A 23,134-nucleotide genomic window follows, 5' to 3' on the forward strand; every position below is an offset into this window, starting at 1 on the left:
CGTAGCGCAGAGCAGGGCACTGATGTGGAGCTATTCGGCGGTGACAGGGACTCTGCCGGCACCTAAACACTCCTCCTATGGCTTCTGACTATGAGCAGGTGAGTGGAGACATGGCTGCCGCTCTGTGTGACATTCATTACCAGGGAGACATTGAAGGACTAGGAAGAGGGATCCTTCATGTGTATTCATTGTGGTCTGTACAGACAGGGGGGTATTTACTAGCACTGCTCCACACTGCCCCCCACAGGTTGTACCAGGGATTGTTCCACATTCCATGTTGTGCACTTGCTGTCTCCCATAATACTTCCTGTATCTGCGCTCCGTCCTCCTTATATATCCTGTATAATCTTGTCATGTTTCGATACTTTGTGTTGATTTTGGCCACCGCTCAGGCTCACTGGGTCGCCCTTGTGACTCCTTCTCTTATGTTACTGAAGGGAGTCGCATTCTGCTGTGACGTGACGTCGCGTCACAAAAAAAGTCAAAGCTGCGTTCGACTTGAAGTTGTGGCAGTGTCTCCATTCACTAATGTACGTGAAGAAGTCGCAAGGCGACAGATGATCTTTGGTTGCGCAATAGGAGTTGTAGCCAAAATCGCCGAGACAACCTAACCTTAGTGAGGGGAATTTATCACCCATCTATTCAAGTGTTCTGGCTTAGATGGGCGATAAAGTGGCGTATCTTTGGCGCACAGCCCTTTCTTAGGCCAAATATGCAGCACGCTTGCCACTTTCAGTGAATGTGTGTGGAATTTTATAGGAAATCAGTGCTGTGATTGGTATAGCTTCCCATTCTGGTACACGGGGTGCCTCTCGATAACTCGCTCCAGTAAGGACCTTCATTAACTTTACAATCAGCCGGGGGCAGTGGAAAAAAAAAATACCAGTCCCCGTTGCTCCGCTGTCCTCCCAGCATGTCCCGATTCTTCTACTCCGGCAGCTTCTCCCGGGTCTTATCCGGAGTTCCACTGAAGTCCGCTGAGGGCAATGAGTAGTTCTCAAGAAGAGGTCCATGATCTCACAGGTAGTGACTTTGTCTCCCATTCGCTGATTGGCCTCAGTGGAACTCTGAATGAGACCCATTCAGCAGGAGGACCGCAGCATTGGGGACATGTGAGTATGTTTTTATTTTATTTTTTTTCAATGCCAGTACCCAACCACCTGCACATGGTTGCTGAGGCCAGTAATTGGAGGGCTTTTATAGACTTCTGAATTGCAAAATTGACTATTAAAGGGGTTGTCTAGTCAATGTTAGTGTAATTCTGCTAATTTCTAGTGAATATAATTCTGATATACAGTCCCTGGACATGTGATGAACACACAGGTGCACAGCTCATTAACATGCAGATGCCTAATTACTGTGCATCACATGACCATGGACTGTATGATTATATCCCATCACTGCCATTGGCTGAAGGATATGTCACTAGCTGTACAATATCCACTTAGAATAGCTGATATGTGAATAACAGAACCCAAAATTCATTGATATAAATTATATTAATATATATATAATAATTAAAGATGAGCGAGTACTGTTCAGATCAGCCGATCCGAACAGCACGCTCCATAGAAATGAATGGACGTGGCCGGCCGCCGTCAAAGCGGAAGTACCAGGTACATCCATTCATTTCTATGGAGCGTGCTGTTCGGATCGGCTGATCCGAACAGTACTCGCTCATCTCTAATAATAATGCCATATTATACTATATATAAGTGGAGTATCCTAAAGTAATCGCTCTTTAATTGTAATCTAGTTAAAATGTTCAATTAATTGTAAAGTCAATTTTTGATTTGGGTCACAGTTGCCCAGCCGCAGTCCAGAATCCTTACTATATCAGAGCACATTATTTTATCCCATATCAGAAAGTGGTCAGCCCTTTTAAGAAAGAACTGGATAGAAATTTTAGCCACAAATGATCCATGATGATTTAAAGGATGGATATTTACTATCGATTCTTCTTGAGCAGCATATTTGGGGTTAACCTAATGTAGTGAATTCCTTCCGGTTTACACATTGCTTATGTCATTTATTGTTTGGACGTTTTATTGTATGATGACGTAGTATTTGTATCTAGGTCGGCTTATAATATCCGCCGCTGTCACATTCCTGAAACTTCTTTATTCGTCTTACAGTTCTGAAACGACAACCATGAAAATCCCCAAGCTCCCGTTTCTCCTGTTTGTGGCTCTATGCGTCACATTGTATGTCAGCTACCTCCGATGGAGTCCCACTATACCAAGCGAGAAATCTTTGTCAGACCAAAAGAATAGGAGGATATCTGCTTCAGATGGAATATTCTATGGTATAATGTTTGATGCTGGGAGCACGGGTACTCGAGTGCACGTCTACAAGTTTAGTCAAACATCTTTAGGTAAGTGATCCTGTGTATAAGCTTCTATTGGTGAGCAATGGCGGAGGGGGGGGGGGGGTGTTGAGAAAACAAAGGCTGTTGTTGATGAACCAACCCGATTAAATGGGTTTTCTGGGAGTTACATATTGTTGATGACCTTTTCTTAGGTTATAACATATCTATCTATCTATACATATCTATTTATCTAGAGAGATAGATAGATCTCTATCTTTCCATATATCTATACATATCTATCTATCTAATATCGATAGATAGATAGATAGATAGATAGATAGATATAGATATTGGATAGATAGATAGAGATATTGGATAGATGGATAGATAGATAGATAGATAGATAGATAGATTTCTATCTATCTATCTATCTATCTATCTATCTATCCATCTATCCATCTATCCAATATCTCTATCTATCTATCCAATATCTCTATCTAGCTATCCAATATCTCTATCTATCTAATATCTATATCTATCTATCTATCTCAATGAAGTCCAGTACTCAGGATCCCGAAGGATTAGCTTATTGAAGAGACTGCAGTATTTGGCTGAGCGCTGAGGCCTCTTGATTGACTACCTGACTCGGCACCATACATTGTGTAGGGACTGTGCTTGGTATTACAACTTAGTCCCATTTACTTGAATGGGACTGAGGTGCAAGCAAGGTAATGAGTGAACGTGAGCGCTGTTGCCACATTGAGCAGCTGATCTGTGGTGGGCCTGGTTTTTTGTCCTTCTCCAATCAGATATCAGATGACTCCTTACTAGGCCACATATAGGTAAGGCCCAATTCACACCTGCGTTCGAGCCATTCCATTCCCCTATCCGCATGCGAAAAAAGCGCTGCAATATAGTCTATGGAGTCTGCGGGTTTCCTTTTTTATGCAGATTGGGTTTCCATTCTAAGAGTCCCCAAGTGGATTCCCCGAACGCAGATGTGAACCAGGTCTTGGAAATCATCTTTAAGGCTGAGGCCCAAAAAAAAGCTGCTTTTTATGTTTCAGATTTTGCGGCACTTTTTTCTTTGAGTCAAAGCCAGGAGTGGATTTAACAGAAGAAACAAGTATAAGAGCTTCCTTTATATTTCTCACTCTATTTCAATCCACTCTTGACTTATGCTCAATAAAACGCAACAAAATCTGCAAATGAAAGCAGTTCTTCTGCAACGTGGAACCTCAGCCTAACAAAGGATTCGGCTGTTAAACATCTCTGGCATCCAGACTGTCAAATATCCTCGAAGCCGTAGTGACCTCATTGAAACGTGCAGTCGGAATGATTCATTGCAGTTCTATAACAGGAGTGTGTATGAGTGTCAGAACTCCAACTAAATGCGAACGGCTTAGTCATTATTCACATTTGGGTAAATGCTATAGATGAATTAAACTTTTATAAAGAGGAATTTAGGAAACCAGGTCTATCTACATTAGTACATACTGAATCATAGGATATGTACAAAAGACATGGAAGTGTCACCTATTCTGATATGATTGGCCAGATCAGTATATTTTCTAGCAGACATGTAACTCGTGTTCTGTTTTATATATAGATTTTATTTTATGTTATCTACAATTCTTAATGTCACCCACTGTTTTATAAGTTGTCGTATTGTCCCGGATTGCCAGGCTTTGCTCAGTCTATTGAGTATATGCAAAAATTCCACTCGTTGAGGATCACTGACCTCCGGTGATCTCTTTGGTGGCAGTTCTGGAGAAAGATGATCGGACCTGCACACATACTGGCTCTAGCTGCGGGTATCAGGGGAAGCGGACAGGACCGCAGGGCGCAGATGTGAACTGATCACTAGGGGTCCCAATCACAAGAAAAGGGTCTCGTGCCCCCTGGTAGAACGGTGTCATGCTTACACATTCTTGTCACCACTCATCGAAGACACTGACACTGACAAAAATAGAGGAGCTCTGTGTGTGACTATTTCCATCAACGCCATAGTGATTAAAAGGAGCAGGACCCCCAATATCATGACCATGACCTCCAGTGGCGGGATTATCAGCAATAAGATGCTTAGCATTTATCCTGTGACTTGGTTATAACTAATGGGACGACAACTTTATCTAAATCTCCCTTGCGGTAATGTTTTACAAGTCCAACCTTGTGTAAAAGCTGATGTTATCAGGTCAATCATGTATCCATTTATATAATTAGAGATGGGCGAGTACCATTTGAAACGGTAGTTTCGAATAGCACGCTCCCATAGGAATGAATGGGAGCGGCCGGCGAGCAGGGGGTTAAGTGGCCGGACACTGGCCCCGGCTGTTTGCCGGCTGCGTCCGTTCATGCCTATGGGAGCGTGCTATTCGAAACGGTAGTTTCGAATAGTACTTGCTCATCTCTATATATAATGTACTGTTTACAGGGAGTCTGTCTCTAGACCTCACCATATCAACCCAGTCACACAAATGGATGGGTTGGGGGTACCAGTGTTTTTCCTTTGTGAATCAGTGCCCCTAGTGCAGAGATATCACCTCTTTGGAGCACCAAGGATGTTGCCGTTGCTCCAAAGACCTAAGTGGGAGTTGGTGATCTTAGGTGTGTTATTGATGATCTATCCTAATAATAGGACATCAGTGTTTAACACTCCAGAAACTCGTCAAACACTCTTTTCTGATCAGATTAATTTTTGTGTCTATCGATCAGGAGCTCCTCATCTGGAACACGAACTCTTCAAGGCCATAAAACCCGGACTGTCTGCGTATGCTGATGAGCCAGATAAGGTAAGTACCGTGCTTAGTGTCCATGCAGAGACCTCCATGTTTTCTCATATTAGAAAGTTCTGATTTGATGAAATATTACAAGTAATAAACATGAAATACCGTATATACTCGAATATAAGCCGAGTTTTTCAGCACAGTTTTTGTGCTGAAAAAGCACACGAGTCAAGCAAAAAAAAAAATTTGACCAGCCGCAATAGTAATGTATAGAATCTCCCATAAAATAGGGGGAAAAAAACGAAGCTTTAAAAAATAATAAAAAAAATAAAAAAAATAAAAGTTGTAAATCCCTCCTTTCCCTAGAATACAAATAAAAGTAGAAAATGACTGTGACACACATACACATTAGGTATCCCTGTGTCTGACAGTGCCTGGTCTACTGAATATAGGGGATCTGCAGTGCTCCTGTTCCGTCGGGAAGGGGTTAATAGGAGCACTGCAGATACCCTATATTCCGTCAGACTGATTTCCAAGTGGGGGGGGGGGGGAGAAACCCAGTCCTCAAGCTCAGGGAAGGGGCAGACAGACAACCAAACACCCCCTCCCCTTCCCCAGCATCTACTGCACCCAAAACCCCCCCATCCCCCCCCCCTTGGCTTATACTCGAGTCAATAAGTTTTTCCCAGTTTTTGTGGTAAAATTAGGGGCCTCGGCTTATATTCGGGTCGGCTTATACTCGAGTATATACGGTAAGTTCTGATCCACCAGAGTGAAAGTCTTTCTTCCATCTGTCAGTTTTCTGTTTGCAAATTTTAGAATTTGGGACACTGAAGATATTGAAAACCAAAACCTCTTTTTATTTGTCGTGAAATTAAATTGATCGGAGCCAAGGTAAAGGGAACCTATTTGTTGTTGGAGGAGGTGGAAATGGATCCCCATAATGCAAGTGTGAGCTGACACTAGCCTATAGCTGCAGTACCCAACCAAATATTAGGTTACTCATTGCCTTACAGCTGTGAAGCACTTGTTAAATGTCACGCTATTTGGTAGTAAACCATTACCTTCTGCCCATGTCCTGGAACACAACCTGTTTATATAGGCAATATGCCAAATAACAGGCAGTAACCTCTGCAGTGCTGGTCTCTCAGTGGTTACATAACCTAAGAGCGTCCTCCTGTAACACAATGAACATGGATTCTCGTTAAGCCAGAAAAACCACAAGTCTGTACAGCGATCAAGGTTTTCCATAGAAGCAGTTACATGGAATTGTTTCTCCAGAAACCGAAAATAAATGGTCACTGGAGGGAAACGCAAGGCGTTCCATAGTGTCCACTGTGTGGATATTGCAAAAATACAAACAGCTGGTGATTTCCTCCGTCATGAATCCACCGCTGTCCAGCCTACTGTCTGGATCAGTAACAGAATACACCCGTGTACCAAGTCATCTGAAAATCAAAAATTGCAGGTCGCCACTGGCAGGGGCAGAACCACTCTGTCCCCTCGGTGTGATCAGCTCTCCCTGGTAGCTAGAGACTGTGAGCCCAACTTCAGCAGGGAAGGGCAGATCACAGTTGAAGGGGTACAGCACTCAGGTCAGCACTTCTGTCCATCATTTCATCCATCAGTGTTTCCTCAGCCCCCAGATACCAATAAAATTTGACATGTCAAAAGTATTTGGAAAGTGCAGTCTTTATAAGGGGTACTTCTAATTCCATTATCTGGCCTCATGTAAAACCAAGGATGATGTTACCAAGGACACAACCTGACATAAGGACGGTGTCCTGCACGGCTCCTACTTTATTAATAGAACTTGTGCACAAGACTCCTCGGACAAAGCACGTCTGTGAGTGACTCCTGTGATATATTTGGTCAGCAAATGGTTGGATGTGTCAAACGTGGCGTCATATTTGTAAAAATAGGAGGTGACTTGTAGTCGAACCCAATTCAAGATGGCAAATATGGTAGTGCCCAAAGTAGCTTTATTTTACATTTAGAACATGCATCCATTACCTTTTTTTCTTTCTTGTTTTCTCAGTGTACCTCAGGAATAAAAGAGCTGCTAGATATCGCAATAAAAGAAATACCTGCGCCCCTCCGGAGCTCTACTCCGCTCGTCCTCAAGGCAACTGCTGGATTACGCCTCTTATCAGAAGAGAAAGCACAGAAACTACTGGATACGGTAATACCCTAAACCTGTTGTAAAGCTATGTTTACACAGACAGGTTTTGTTCACGTTTTTGATTCAGTTTTTCAGTGGGTTTAGGTACCATCTGTTTTTTAGTCCCCAAGTACATGAGTGTGCGCATGGTCGGTGTTCTAGCACCTCCAGCACACTGACCCATTGTTTTCTTATGGTCCTATTCACATTATCATGGGTCTGTGAGCAAACTCAGGATAAGTCCTTTCCTCTGTGTTATGCGTCCCAGGCACATGAATATGGAGGTCACAGACTGCACACAGACATCATGTACCGTCCATTCTGCTTTCTCAATGACTTGTACATGCACCCTGTAGGCTTATACTATGGATTCCTTTATGATCCACACCTGACCTTTAAAAAAAAAACAAAAAAAAACCTTTTCAAAACGAGAAAATCTACTGGCACGCTTAGAGAACCCGCATTCACGTCTACTATTAGCTTTAACCCACGAAGGTCCCTCCTTCATATCCTCCGCAGCTGGAGCAGAGAACAGATACAACAATCTCTTTGTCTTTTACCCTATAGAATGAATTGTTCTAGGATACCACATTTGTATCTTATGAACAGTGACGTGACCATGAATGGCGTTATTGTGGTCCGTGACTTAGACGATGGGCTCCGCTAGGAGAATCTCATTTCAGAGTTTGCATCTGTCAGTTCTGACTTATAACTGCAGAGACTCGGGGTGTTTGTATGCTCCAGCCATAGTGACTGTATAACAGCAGGCAGCAGTCACATGTACAGGTGCGGCATGTGGTTAGAGCGTAGATGTACCTTCACATGGTTCAGGCTGAGAGCGCCCCTTAGAGATCACTATGCACAATGCCAATCATCACATAAAGTACAATACTCTACAGCACTGGAAACCTTCCCAGGATATATTATAGTCAGTATTGTATTATTATAAGTCTCCACTGGATAACACATTTTGGGCTCAAAGCCCTTCATCAGATCAGATTCCAACTCCATATTAACAGCCGTAGATATGGAATACGTCAAACAAGCTCATCCACCGTAGATGTGATAGTTGGATGTGGTATATGGTGTATATCCACTGCTACAATTCGATGGAAGAGGTAGTAAATGTATAAAGTGATTTCCTCTACATTTCATAAGGGTAACAATAACTTCTTGGTTTGCCTACTTTCTATATATTCCAGGTGAAAAACCTTTTTCAATCCTCCCCCTTCCTTGTTGGAAAAGAAAGCGTCTCTATTATGGACGGTACGGATGAAGGTGAGCTCGGCTATGTTTTCCATCTACTTCCAAGCACTGACAATTAAAGGGTTATTCAGTTCATTTGTATTCAGCCTCATCCCATAGAAGTGAATGAGGCGCATAGAGCATTGGAGACTTCTACTACTATACATCTAGGCACTCTGCTCTGTAATGTTACATGGTCTGGCATCTTGGTCACTCCTATAGACGTGTAATCTGAGTTATGTGTGACCTGTAGTTCATCTCAAGCCGGATATGGCACAAATCGGGAGGGAAAAACAAGAAAACGGCCCGATAAGAGGAGAAAGGAAAATATTTCTCCGATAAGATATTACAAAGTTTCATATAACCAGTTACCTGTAATATTCATTCAGCTGTTGTCGCCTAAAATGTATACCATCGTTCATGAACAAGCACATTTTTATTTTCCAGGAATATTTGCTTGGATCACTGTTAACTTTCTAACAGGTAAGCAATATTTACTGCCTCGGATGTGCCCATTGCATAGATCCCAAAATTAAAAGGGGTTCTGTAACCCAGGGTTTGGATCGGAACAAGATACAACTTTCTCATCTACGTTTTTTCCCACTTAGCTGAAGCAATGTCAGGCCCGGTTCACATCTGTATTTGGTATTCTATTCGGGGAGTCTGCTTGGACCCCATAGACTATAATGGGGTTCATGTGGTTTCTGCATGAAACATACGGAGACAGACTTTTCTCTCCGTGTGATTTGTGCGAACACCAAAAGGAAACCACACGGGCCCCATTATAGTCCATGGGGTCCGTTTGGTTACATAGCTAACCGCTTTTTAATGCGTATAGGTTTCCGTTCCTGAGTCCTCAAGCGGACTCCCCAAACAGACTACCGAACGCAGATGTTAATCGGGCCTAAGTCATTGCGGCCCTGTGATCCTGAGATTGCTTCAACCATCACAAAAAAAAAAGAAACAAACTTTATGTATGTGACCCCTTTCACTTTAGGTCTTGCAGTGCACAGTGACAAGCTTTGGTCACACAATGGGAGTCACAGCCAAAATCGCTGTATCACTTTGTATTCCGATAACTAGTAAATGACGTACATGAAAAATTTTGATACGTGTTATTTGCTCTCACTTAATATTATGTATTTTCTGCCACTCATGTGTATCTTGTCTTATTCTAACAGGGAGTCTAACAAATCCTTCTGGAAAGTTGGCTGGCATGCTGGATCTGGGGGGTGGCTCAACGCAAATTACCTTCTATCCATATGAAAAGGTAGAGTTGGCCAAGATGAAATCGTCCTCTAGTTACATGAACCATCTGTTTCTTGTAGACCCTATGTTCACCGGCCATAGCCAGAAACCCTATGTTCAACGGCCATAGCCAGAAATACATCCTTAGATTTTATTATTGATGACCACTTGACTGTAGAAGAGAGTTTGGCCACTAGGTGGAGACATTTCCTTGCACTAATTGACTCCTGCTATGTACTGAATGTTCAGCTCTAGGCCAGCTTAATATATTTAGGATTGGGTTGTACGTCGTCTTGTGTATTCGTGTACTGTAGTAACACTGTATTCTTTCATATACAGACCACATTTACGGATGCACCCGCTGGATATATTACCAACTTTCAGCTGTTTAACCGCACATTCCACCTCTATTCACACAGGTGAGTTATCTGATCAGTTGTAGTCATAAAGGGTTGGCCATATATTGGTTAGGATTGTGCAGTGTATATGCTTAAGATTTTGCTTGTTAGAACAATTCTGTCAATAGTTTTGCATTAAAAGGGTTGGCCAGGATTTATTTTTGATCGGTGGGGGTGTGGGGGGGGAGTCAGGTGGCCCCTGCATGGTCACTTGTTCAGAGCATCTTACAACACCCATACTATACACTGCACGGAGGGAAGCGGGTGGGTGGGAACCGGTACCTCAGCTCAGATCACATTGACTTCAATGGGAGGTGAGCTGCAGTTGCGACACCCAGCCACTATACTGGGTATCCTATCCTTTCCTACTAGTAATAGTGTGTTTGAATGTTTGTTCCTCAATCACGTAAAAACTGCTGAACGGATTTGGATGAAATTTGGCACATAGCTTGTAACCTCGATTAACACACAGGCTACTTTTTATTCACGACTGTTATGAATTTATGTTCACATTCTATATTACACTGCTGTTGCAGGAGCTTATCTCAGGTTCTGATAAAGCCAGGTCTGTTAACTCTATGTGTAAATACACAGCTAACCCTCAGTGGATTCTGTACCTGCATTTGCATATTATCTGATCAGCTCCAGGCAGTGCTGACACACTGGATGGGAAAACACCTTTACTCCAAATTGGCAGTTTGCTACTTTTAAACATGCCGGGAAAAAGAAAATCTAAATTGTTGGAAAATTCTAAAACAACGAGAGCTATGAAGGAAGCCAGAAGTCACAGAGTTCTCCTCAAGCGGAGCTGACGGGGATCATCCGCGCCAGCAGTACACTCATTATATGGCATCCCAGCAAGCTGCTGAGATGCCCGGAACAATCACAAGCACGGTGTGAGGTACAAGTTCAGCGGCAGGCCAGCTTAAGAACTGCCAAAACGCCGGAGCATGCGGATAGTCAATGCCAACAACACGCTCATTATATGGCATCCTAGCGAGCTGCTGAGATGCTGGAACAATCACAGGCATGGCATGAGGAACGAGTTCAGCAGTAGGACAGCTTAAGAGCTGATGAAACGCCAGAGCAGGCAAACCATCGGCGGCAGCAATTTGCTGAATATAAGTGGATCATTGACGCCAACAGCACGCAGACGAAGTTGCAGGCAGAGGCTAGTCTGTTATAATCTTTATAAATGCGTATAGATAGAAATAGTCTGTGTATATATTATATGATGCTGTATGCATTGACCTTAGAGCCGTCAGTCATCCTGTAGTCTCACCCATCTTCAGCTGCTCACAGTGTAAACAGGATTATTACAGGATGATCAGATTTTTTTGCTTCATTATTTTATTTAATTTTTTTCTCTGCAGTTACCTTGGACTTGGACTAATGTCAGCAAGACTGCAGATTATGGGAGGCACTGAAGGAAAGCCATGTAAGTTTTTGTCTTGTTAAGAAGGGGGAAACAATCCCTCTGTGCAGAATTGTGCCTATGTATAGTGATGTAGGAGCTGTAATATCTCAGTAGTTACTGAAAGTATAGGCTCCCGTTTCAAGAAGCTGCACGGTTAGGCAATCTGGTTTAAGACTTGAGATCAGGAATTCCAAGCCATCAAACATACGTTTACCTCCTCATAGTTGAACAGTTCAATGAACATGTTTACTACAATGTCCATAGGGGCTCCAAAACGTACTAATGGCAAGAAACCTTACCGCCATGGATGCCCCCCCGGACTTAAAGCGTAACTAAATTTTCGGACAACCTTTGTTTTTCCGGCAGCATCTGTCATAAATAAATTTTGTAATATAGTTTAACAAATTTTGGTTCCTTTATGTGAAACCCTGCCTCTCTTTACTCTTTCCCTTGCTTCAGTATTGAGAGCTGTTTCTGCCAGTCGCTAAATGTTACTGTGTACGGAATACGGGAGTATAGGGCGGTGTAACGTGTAAAGAAAAAAGAGGCTAGGGGAGGGTCACTGTTATATTTTGAACATTATAACTTTGAAGGAGGAGATTCAACGAGATTTCACAGTAAGGGCCCCTTCACACGGCGTAAGTGCTTCTCATTTAGACACGTATGCACGTGTCCGAGCGTGGCGCTTCAAAACAGAGCCCATTGATTTCAATGGGAAGCGCGCATATATGCCGATATACGCGCGATTCCCATTGAAATCAATGGGCTCTGTTTTGAAGTGCCGCGCTCGGATACGTGTCTAAATGAGCGACGCGCTTACGCCGTGTGAAGGGGCCCTAAGGAGCCAAAATGTATTAATGTCACAAATGCCTCAAAATAAGATATGTTTTAAAGGATATGATATGTGAGACCATTGTCGGATTGGCGCACCAGAGATTCAGATGATCTTCCAGTGGGCCCAGACTGTAACACAGTAATGGATGGAACTGTCAAATTAACAAAAAAATGTCTTTATAGTTCGTTTAGTATTTTCAAACAATTAGATTCTGAAATAAGGGATATTGGGGCAACAGCCTGACCCTTCTTCTCAAAGCCATCTGCTGTCTGGGGAAAGTTGGAGACCCCATACATAATAGATAGTCAGCTGGTCTCACCAAAAGGTAACTATTATGTTTACTAGATTAAAGGGATCCTATCATTAAATAACACGTAGGAATAGCCTTAAGAAAGACTATTCTTCTCCTACCTTTAGATGTCATCTCCGCACTGCCGTTCAGTAGAAATCCTGTTTTTCTTCGGTATGCAAATGAGTTTTCTCGCAGCACTGGGGGCGGTCCCCAATGCCGCAAGAGAACTCTCCAGCGCGGTCTCCATCTTCTTCTGGAACGTCCTTTTCACTTGTCTTCCTCCGGCGCTGGGGGTCAAACTTCTACTCTGCTCTGCCGTCGAGCCTTAGGCAGAGCCGACTGCACCTGCGGGTGGCCATTTTTTGTGTACCACATGTGTAGTCAGCTCTGCCCGAGGCTCGACAACAGAGCCGACTTGTGCATGTGTAGAAGTTTTACCCCCAGCGCCAGAAGAAGACACGTGAAGAGGCCATTCCAGAAAAAGATGGAGGCGTTGCTGGAGATTTCTCTCGCAGCATTGAGGACGCCACCAGTGCTGTTTGAGTGCTGAGGACCGCCCTCAGTGCTGCAAGAGAACTCATTTGCATACAGAAGAAAACCGTGATTTCTACCGTATGGCGGCGCAGAGAAGTCATCTAAAGGTAGGAGAAAAATAGCCTCTCTTAAAGGGGCTCTATCACTGGGAAAAGTCATTTTTAACTAATCACATCCTTGCATAGGCTTTAGAATTGCTACTGCACACTTACCTTTAGTATGTAGATTGCCTCAGTGGTCTCTGAATAAGTCCGTTTTAATTCATATGCTAATGAGCCTCCAGACAGCTCAGGAAGTTCCCAGCAGCCTCCTCTTTTCTATTATCTCCTATGTGTGTGAGGCAAACAGGAAGCTGAGTCATCATCATCATTAGCCTGTGCATAGGAAACAACAGGGAGAGGTGTGCACGATCTATCGTGCACCAGTCTAATTAGCATATGAATAAAAACGGACTTATTCAGAAACCACTGAGGCAATCTACATACAAAAGGTAAGTGTGGAATAGACTTTCTAAAGGCTATGCAAGGATGTGATTAGTTAAAATGACTTTTCCTAGTGATAGAGCTCCTTTAAGGTTATTCCTACGTTTTATCGAGAAAAAATTGCATTTTAATGATAGGATCCCTTTTAAAGCCATTATCCAAGAAATTAAAATGACCAGTTATCAACCTGGGCTCTCAGGCATCCAGGCAGGTTCTGTTACATGGTGTCTGGTACTCAGATCCCTACTTCCTCCATCTCTTCGCTTGGCATGATATGTACAATGGAGGCTGGCTTTGTAATTACAGTGAGCAAGTTTGCCAGCTCCCATAGTACATGTCATACCAAGAGACTTGACGGAAGAAGTAGGGACCTGGGTGCCCATTCCTTTCCTATTGCAGAATTGGTACCGTCTTGACCGCACGTAGGTTGTGCTCTATTGAGGATCTCCGCAGGATACTTAGGTTAGGCATATACAGTAGAAAGTGAAAAGGAACTTGGGCAACTTCCACCTCAGACTCCTCTCTAAATTCCAGCCCTTTACATCCCAGTGATAAGCTGTAGCAGGGCTTTGGTTTTTCCTCTGTGGCTTGGCTAACTGACTAGCCCAGGACATAGTGGGACCTGATCCTAAGGCGAATGCATTTGTTTTATAAGCTCATTTTAGTTGGAAAACTCAAATCTAATGATTTTTTTTTTCTTCTTCTTCTGTGCAGTGGAGCCCGGTGCAGAGTTAGTAACACCTTGTATAACACCAGGCTTTGCCACCGAGTTTGACCATGCAGGGATAACTTACAAAGTTAAGGGGCAGAGAGATGGTACGTATGGACTTTGTCTGAATTCAAATGAGTTCTTTCGCAGCACTGGGGGCCTCGGGCAAAGCCGGCTGCACATGCCCGCGCCCATTTTTTTGTGGCCGCAAGCGTAAGCGGCCACAAAAAAAATAGCCGCAGTATGTGCAGTCGGCTCTGCCCGATGGCAGAGCTGACTGCGCATGTGTAGAAGGTTTGAAGCCAGGGCCAGAAGAAGAGGCGCAGAGAGGCCATTCCAGAAGAAGATGGAGGCGGCGCTGGAGATTTCTCTTGCAGCATTGAGGACGCCCCCAGTGCTGCGAGAGAACTCATAGGCATTCAGAAGAAAACCGGGGATTCTACCGAACGGCGGTGTGGAGAAGACATCTAAAGGTTATTTCAATGTGTTAGTGAGGAAAAATAACAATTTAATGATAGGATCACTTTAAGAGCTTAGCCCACAAATAGTTCCTATCTCTGGTAGATAATGCAAAATATAACAGTTTGTTACATATTTGTTGTAGCACCCCCTAGTGTTCTTTCCAGTCACTTCATAGAACATCCACCTAATGCAGGGGTGGGCAATTAATTTTCCCATGGGGTCGCATGAGAAATTGAAACTATGCTAGAGGGCCGTGCCACAGCAAATTTAGCTCCACCCACTTCTACATTGACTCCACCCATTCCCAGTCATCTTTCCATGTGCCCCCACAAAGTATAATCCTCCTACAGTCACCCGTACATTATATGCCCCCACATTATAATGTTCCCTTCCAACTGCCCCACAGTATTAGGTCCCTCTCCTGGTGCCCCAGTGTAAACTGGTGGAAACTAGAGGGGACATGAAGCTGGGACAGCTGGAGGGGGACATTAAACAGTGGGGGTAGTTTCAGGGGGGGGCAATAAATTGACAGCTGGAGCGGGACATGAAACCGTAGGGGTAGCTGGAGGGTGACATTAAACTGGGGGCAACTAGAGGCAGACAGGTCCACCTATAGCCTCCTCCACGGTTTAATGCCCCCCCCCCCTCCATTTCTCCCTCAGTTTCATATCCCCCTTTATTTGCCCCATTTCATGTCCTTCCTCCCATCTTTCCCCCAGTTTCATGTCCCCCCCCCCTCCATCTGCCATCTCTGCCCTAGTATAACATTCCCCTTCCATCTCTGCCCCTAGGTTACTGAGACACACACATACAGATAGACACACATACGGACACACACACACTCTCCGCCCTGCATCTCACATTCCCCTCTCAGTACCTTAGGATACACACCACATGTCTCCATCTTCTTGCACTGTCCTGCTGGCACTAAGACACGCCTCCCTAGACACGCTGTGCGGACTGGTCTGAATCAGTCAGAGGGCCGGATATGGCCCGTGGGGTCGGGCTTTGCCCAGGTCTGAACGAATGCGTCCACTGCTGATGGACACACATGTGCGGTATCCAAGTCCTATATCTTGGTTCTCTTTGTACACAGTCATGAGGGATTGTTGCTATTGTGCAGGATAACCAACAGCAACATGCAAAACTGAATACATGTGATGTCATCTGCTAAATAGATGTAAACCGCCCCTAACAAAGATATTTAATAGTGGGAGATCCCCTGTACATGTTTGGGAGGTAATGGTCCTTCTGTTCCAATCTATACAACAAAGATGTTAAGGTAATGTCAGTACTTACTGTTCATCTGTATGTGGGCCATTCTTTTCTTGCTGTGTATTTTACCATTTTGTTCTCTGTTTTCGTGCAGTAAAATCTTTATATCAGTCGTGTTATACAAGCGTATCCAAGATGCTAACTGGCAAAGTAAAGCGTGCGGATGAAGTGCTGACTCTGTACGTTTACGCCTTTTCTTATTACTTTGATCGAGCTGAAGATACACATTTGATAGGTAGGTAACTGCTGATTTTATAAGTATATACACATGCAGCTATGCCTGCATGTATGGACAGATATTATAGAGCTTTTCTTTTCTGCTTAGATCCAAGTGTTGGTGGCTTTGTAAGAGTGAGTGACTTTGAGGCCGCAGCAATAAAAGGTGAGTCCCTGACATGTAACACCCGGCTGGTTGGCTTTCCAGAAAAGGAACGAATCATCATTTTCTTTATTAAAACTGGATGGTGAAATAGATTATGGGGGCCGCCATCTTTCCTGAGCACTGTTGAGTGTAATGAGTTATACAGTGTAAGGCAAGTGGATGGTAATCTACACATCTCATCCACATTGTAAGAAAAGCATGTTAGGGATCCAGATCTATCACATGCTCATTCTGTTGTGGATTCCACAATGTTCAATGTAGCAGGTGTGAAATCTAAAGTGAATCTGCAGCACATGCCACAACAGAATCTGGACTTAACACCTACTGTATCGTAAGTGGCATGTGTACTCTACTATTGTGTATAAAGGATATCTAGCCACAAGAGGATGTGTTGACCACTGCTCGTAAAAGTGGGGGTGAAAAGGTGCAGACTCTTCTCTGCTGGGAGCACAGAGCAGCAAGACTGTGTGTAAACATGCAGAGACTGTGAAGAGCGACCTGCCTCCCCCCAAACTTCTTTTTTGAACCTGGTGATTTCTAAAGACGGTCATTCCCTAGTGACTGGTAGTGAACAGCAAAGGAGGGAGACACCTAGTGGCAGGCACTTTAGAGGAAATGTATCCTGGTGTATGTATATTGTGTTATGTATCCTGGTGTATGTATATTGTTTTATGCATCTTTGTGTATGTATATTGAGGGTACACTTGTTCACACTGCTGAATTTTTCCTACTTGAAAATTCTGCTTTAAAGAAATTTGAGGCTGAATTTTTCTGCTTCACCAAACTCCACAGTGGAATTAGCAAATTTGCCAGCAACTAGGCGGTATTTTTACACGTACCATTCACTTCAATAGGAGTTATCCGACAAAATCTGCCTGAATATCAAAAAATCAGCTAGATGAAAAACTCAGCATCTGACCTGACTGAAATCAGTGGGGGCCATTTTCAGGTGGAATCCATCTCAAATCTAGTGCCAAATTGTGCTGTGTGAACATACCTTTGTGTGGCATGTGGAAATGTCTGCCCCGTTGTCTCACCATCTTTGCTTTCTTTGCCTCAGAATGTACAAGTATAGAAAAGGCCGCAGGCGGCAACCCTTACCTCTGTATGGATCTAACGTATATTACACACCTTCTTCAGGATCTTGGTTTCCCAAGAGACAAACGCCTAAAGGTACCTAATATATGTAATCTGTCGACCTCGCCACTCCAAGATTCTCTCCTCCTCATCGAGGACTGAACAATGGTTCATGATGGACCAGTGTGGAGCGGTTATCTCAAACATACATCACATCAGAAGCTGTACCGTACAAGGCTATAGTCACACAACTCTTCCTGTTTTGTGAAAACTCGATCTGCATGTGCGTTATATATCCCAGACTGGAACTCGCATGCGTCCAAGTGACTTATGATGCAGTAAGGTCCTAAGCAGCCAGATCACTAGAGAGAAAGCTGTCACATCAGTGCAATAGTTATCTGGACATTCAGGACTTTGCCGCACCATAAGTCTCTTATGATTCAGCGAGTGCCATTTACACAACTTTAGTTCTGAAAGGGAAATACAGCCCACACCCTGACAGCTGCAGCACTTCAATAGGGCAGAGTTCTGCTGTACCTAAATCATACGGCAGGTGAGCAGCAGGTCTCCCACCATGTAGAATTTACTGCAAGCTGCGCCGTCCCAGAGCAGCTGATCTGCAGGGGTCCTGGCTATTGGAAACCAAATTTGAAAGCTGTCCAGCAAACCAAGGAATCCAGTGTGTTTAAAACATAACTTTTAATAAAGGAAAGTCCATAAAAAACATTCACAAGAACACTGAGTGAGAAAAAATGATCAAAAATATGAATTGAACATACTGAATACAAAAAAGACAAGACCTACATTACATACTGAAACCCGCTGACGCGTTTCAGGGCTGTTGCCCCTTAGTCATAGCGATGACTGACTGTTGGAACTGCGCAGATCTAAGAATAGACCATCCATATTAGAAAGTGGATAACCCCTTTAACTTTGTAGAGTTCAACATGGCACTGCTAGTTTATAGTGTTAATGTTGTAAATACTTGTAATGATCAGATTTCTTAAAGGGGTAGTCCCATCACAAGGATCCTATCTATACTGCTTATTAATGTGAATGTAAGACTTTTCCTAAATACATTGCTTCAGCAAAGCTGCTTTGTTTGTCCACTATCTTACTTTATTCGTTTTTTTGGGACACATCCCTTGACTTATCTGGTCATAAGTCAAGTGATGTATCTGGTGATGTATCTGCTGCTCTGAGGGAGGAGGGTCTAAGTGCACGGGAGCGAGCCTTGGGGGGGGGGGGGGTACCCTTTGGGGGGGGAAGGGGCCGCCAATACAGACCCGGTATCCGCTGCAATAGAGAGGCGGATGCCAGATATGGTTAGACGCCAGCACAGATGCCAGCAACACCACTATGCTTCTGCCCTGCATGAAGCCAGCAGCGGCAGGAGCGATGCTGCTATTCCGGGGGGCGGAGGAGCGGAATAACAGCATCACTTCTGCCGCTGCTGGCTTCATGCAGGGCAGGCACATAGCGATGTTGCAGGCATCTGTGCCGGCGTCTACACTCCTCCTCTCTATTACAGCGGATGCCGGGTGTGTATTCACATATGCAAAGCCAAACGGCGAGATGCCGCCGGCCCTGCGTGCGCGCTCATAGACCAGTCTAGCCTTCACAATGCGAATACAGACCCGGTATCTGCTGTAATAGAGAGAGGCGGATGTCGGGTCTGTATTCTCATTGTGAAGGCTAAACTGGTCTATGAGCGCGCACGCAGGGCCAGCGTCATCTCGCCGCTTGGCTTTGCATATGTGACCCCGCCCACCAATGACGAAACAAAACCGGAAGAAAGAAGATTTCACAACAACGAAGACTGGTGAGTATGCGACATGGGAAAACCCCTTTAAATTTCCTCATTAGTATCCAAAATGAAGTGATTCCCCATCACTACATAAAACAAACATTATTATTATGTTATTATTTATGTGTCAAACATTTATTTTTTTTTTTAAACCGTACTTCACAAAGTTTCTCTAAAAAACTTATTGATTGTACCTATTGCCTTTTGTATCAATGGCAAAGACCCTTTAAAATCTGCATTGTAGTTCTCTTTCCATGTGCATTGGGCACAGATGTTTTCTGCAGGACGTATCCATATACTTTTCTATTTCTACATGTAAGTCATGATAACTTGGGCACTTCCTTAGCTCTGTCACATCCCGACGCCTTGGTATACTGTGCAAAGAGTAAATGTACTAAGGTATTTAGTAAATCCAAATCTTTGTATTGTTGTGTCTCTGCAGCTTGTTAAGAAGATCAATGACGTAGAAACCAGCTGGGCCCTCGGTGCAACATTTTATTACATGGATCTGTTGAAGAGCAACGTCTAGAGCAGCACGTTTAATATGATGAACTATAGGGAAAGGGCAAATACTTGAACCGTTTCTGATGACGTCAGAGACCTTGCCATACTATGTGCCATATCACCCGGTGCTGGGGTTGATTTCTTTTATTCTTTGTCTTGACTAATGTTGATTGAAAACTTGAGACCTCTAGATTGTACTGAGACTTCTATCACGTGGTAAGTCCTGCTATAACTCGACTCTTCCTGATTTACTCATTTGGTTGCACTTTCATGATATTGATCTCAAATGGTCCATAAGGTTGGGGTTAGTCGTCGATGTTGGCTGCAGCACAAGCCATAAGGCCAGAGATCCCAGTGTTGCCCTGCCTGGATAAAATGTAATGCAAGTAACTGCAGACTTATGGCAACTTGGTGGGTAGAAAAATCTGTCCAGTGTGAATTTTTTGCACCCATAGTGTTGTGGCTAACTTGCAAGTTGCCACATGACCACATTTACATTCTATGTGATGCAGGCAGGGTAACCCTAAATGTAGCCCAAGCTCTAAGTTACACAGTCCTGCCACATTAATGTGACCACCTGTCAAAATCCAGAATAACCACCTTTCAGAGAGCGGACCACTGCGAGACGTGCAGGAAGAGAGGGGATGTTGGATGATGATCACTGGGATGTTGGGCCATGCCGACTCCAGTGCCGTGGCAAGCTGCGCTAGGTTACGCGGTTGAGCATCCATGGTGTGAACAACCCGATTGAGGTGGTCACAGAAATTCTGATTGGGTTCAAGTCCAGGGAATTTGCTGGCCAAGGGAGTACGGTAAACTCATCCTGGTGCTCCTCCAACCACGCACGTGCACTGCAAGCTTTATGACATGTCGCATTGTCCTGCTGGTAGATGCCATCATCCTGAGGAAAAACAATTCACACGTAGGGGTGAACATGGTCCGCAAGGATAGATGCATACTTGTGTTGATCCATCGTGCCTTCCACAATGATGAGTGCACCCAGATGGCTGATGACACGTGCCTTCTGCGATTGGTTATAAAGTAGGCGGTGGTCACATTAATATGACTGGACTGTGTATATGATTTATTTTATTTTTTTTATTTATTTATTTTTTTGTCATACAGTAAAGTTCGGTTCCTATAGATGTTTTTTGAGACATCAGAGTTTCCTTGTTCATTTGACAGAAAGATTGGCATAGACCGCACATTTACTCTTGACGTCAAAAACACTGGAACCCCCGACTGACTCAAAGCAGATCTATGAGAATCCATTGGGATTTGTCCTACTGATCATGGAAGGACACTAGTGTGAACATCGCCTCATCCGTGCTTTCACTCCTGCAGTCCTGATTTGCAGTAAACGGACAATAAACTCGATAATGTTTAGCATATCTAATTAATGGAGATCCAATCAGCGTGCAAAATTACAAATATGTATAGCTAGTGGGGTTATGAGGTATTACCATCTTAGACACATAGGATATGCCATAAATATCTGACTACCCACCTCCTCATTTAATATTTGCCAGTACATGGCAGCCAGCAGTTGAGATAGAGATTACAGCATTCCCATTCTGAAGACAGTCACATCTCTGGGATTCCTATAGATCTGGCATTTCTGTGACCACACCCCTAAGACGAGAATACCCCTTTACCTGAGGAAGCGCAGATGCTTGATCTTTTGTGTTGGGCATCCTATATATTTGTCATGACTTGACAGCTGATAACATCCCGTATAAGCTGCAGAAAACATTTCAATTGTGAAGCATCATTGTACCAAAGATTTGGAGGCTCCAATTAACTTTTTAGGAGATTTTGAACATGCACTGACTATACATGTTACATTGTGATCACCTAGAGCATGAAAGGCATCTTATCAGCAACCTGTCCGGCAAGTAAAAATCTTGTAAATGAAAATGTGGCATCCCGTATATGGCTTAATATGTAATTACCATTAAAGGGGTGTCTAATCGGTGATATTCTGACCAATGTGAACCCCTGTAGAGATGAATGGAGCATGCTTGACTATTTCTTCATTCATATAAGTAAGGCCCGGCTCACATCTGCGTTCGGTATTCCCCTGAATGGAAACCTGTACGCATTAAAAAATGGTTAGCTCGGAAACCACATGGACCCCATAGACTATAATGGGGTCTGTGTGGTTTCCGCACGAAACATGCGGAAAGAAATCCACATGGACCCCATTATAATCTACGGGGTCCATGTGGTTTCTTAGCTAACCGCTTTTTAATGCGTACAGGTTTCCATTTAGGGGGTCCCCAAACAGAATACAGAATGCAGATGTGAACTGAGGGTAAGAAAGACCCACCCTGTTCCTATGATCCATGGGGCTCAGATCAGTCTCCTGTATCCTCTGTATTGTAGAGAGATTTAAAGAGAACCTGTCACATTGAACAAGCAGTATCATCTGAGATCAGTATATAGAGCAGGGCTGCTCAGCAGATAAATATAAAGTTTTTTGGGGGAAAGCTTCAGTACAACGCCCCCCCTTCCCCCCATTTGCTAGGACTCTACTACCACAAAAATGTTGCTAAACCACTATTGGGACATAGTGGGGATATATTTTATTGTGGTGAAAAGTGGTAAGTTCCTTCTCTGAGATAAGTCCAGTGTGTTCTTATAGATGACAGCTTACCTCGTAAAAGAGTGTATACCGTATATACATGCATGGCTGTCCGTCAGTGAGTAGAACCACCCACGGGACTAGTAACAAGAATTGCCACCGACAAATACAGGACACCACCATGATGTGTGACAGAAGCCTAACAAGGTGCTTTTGGTACTAATCCTATCCCGTTGTACTAGCTATTAACGTTTTGTAAAATGGGTTGAAGCCAAACTGTGGCGACTGTCACCGACCACCTCCTACCTCACGGGGCTTCTACTACATCTCCGGATTCATTGCCGACAGTCGCATTTTAATTTCTTTTTTTTTATGGGCAGTTTTGTCATGAAAACTATGAGGTACTTTGCTCTTCTAGTGGGTACGATGGGTCAGATTTATGAAAAATGTCTCCCTTGCCCGTATCAACCAATCACAGCAGAGCTTTTATTTGGTATTCTGCTCTTTAGAAATGAAAGCTGCGCTGTAATTGGTTTCTATGAATAACAGAGACTAGGGACACATGGGCGAGTTGGCAGTGGGTCCGGCCCACCCTTAGATGGTTTCATAAATCCTTCCCATTATTTTATAGCACATTCATGAAGGAGATTGGGAAAGTCTGTTTTAACTTATTAACCTGTTACTATGA

The 23,134-nt window shown here is 43.7% G+C and overlaps 1 protein-coding gene across 1 annotated transcript; it reads left to right on the forward strand.

The window, feature by feature from the left end:
• Positions 1 to 23,134, forward strand: ENTPD6 (ectonucleoside triphosphate diphosphohydrolase 6). Its single transcript, XM_075267427.1, has 14 exons — positions 1 to 98; positions 2,136 to 2,374; positions 5,024 to 5,100; positions 7,073 to 7,216; positions 8,398 to 8,473; positions 8,888 to 8,923; positions 9,622 to 9,710; positions 10,028 to 10,107; positions 11,460 to 11,524; positions 14,361 to 14,462; positions 16,187 to 16,327; positions 16,418 to 16,474; positions 17,535 to 17,647; positions 19,801 to 23,134. The coding sequence occupies exons 1-14, from the start codon at positions 91 to 93 to the stop codon at positions 19,885 to 19,887; spliced, it is 1,314 nt and encodes a 437-aa protein (XP_075123528.1). The 5' UTR covers positions 1 to 90; the 3' UTR covers positions 19,888 to 23,134.

This window comes from Leptodactylus fuscus, chromosome 3, assembly GCF_031893055.1.
Source record: "Leptodactylus fuscus isolate aLepFus1 chromosome 3, aLepFus1.hap2, whole genome shotgun sequence".
In the NCBI taxonomy this organism is placed as follows: Eukaryota; Metazoa; Chordata; class Amphibia; order Anura; family Leptodactylidae; genus Leptodactylus; species Leptodactylus fuscus.

Coding starts and splice junctions, on each gene's coding strand:
- ENTPD6 (XM_075267427.1), top strand. Junction 2,375..5,023: donor GTTTAGTCAAACATCTTTAG/GTAAGTGATCCT, acceptor TCTATCGATCAG/GAGCTCCTCATCTGGAACAC. Junction 8,924..9,621: donor CACTGTTAACTTTCTAACAG/GTAAGCAATATT, acceptor TTATTCTAACAG/GGAGTCTAACAAATCCTTCT.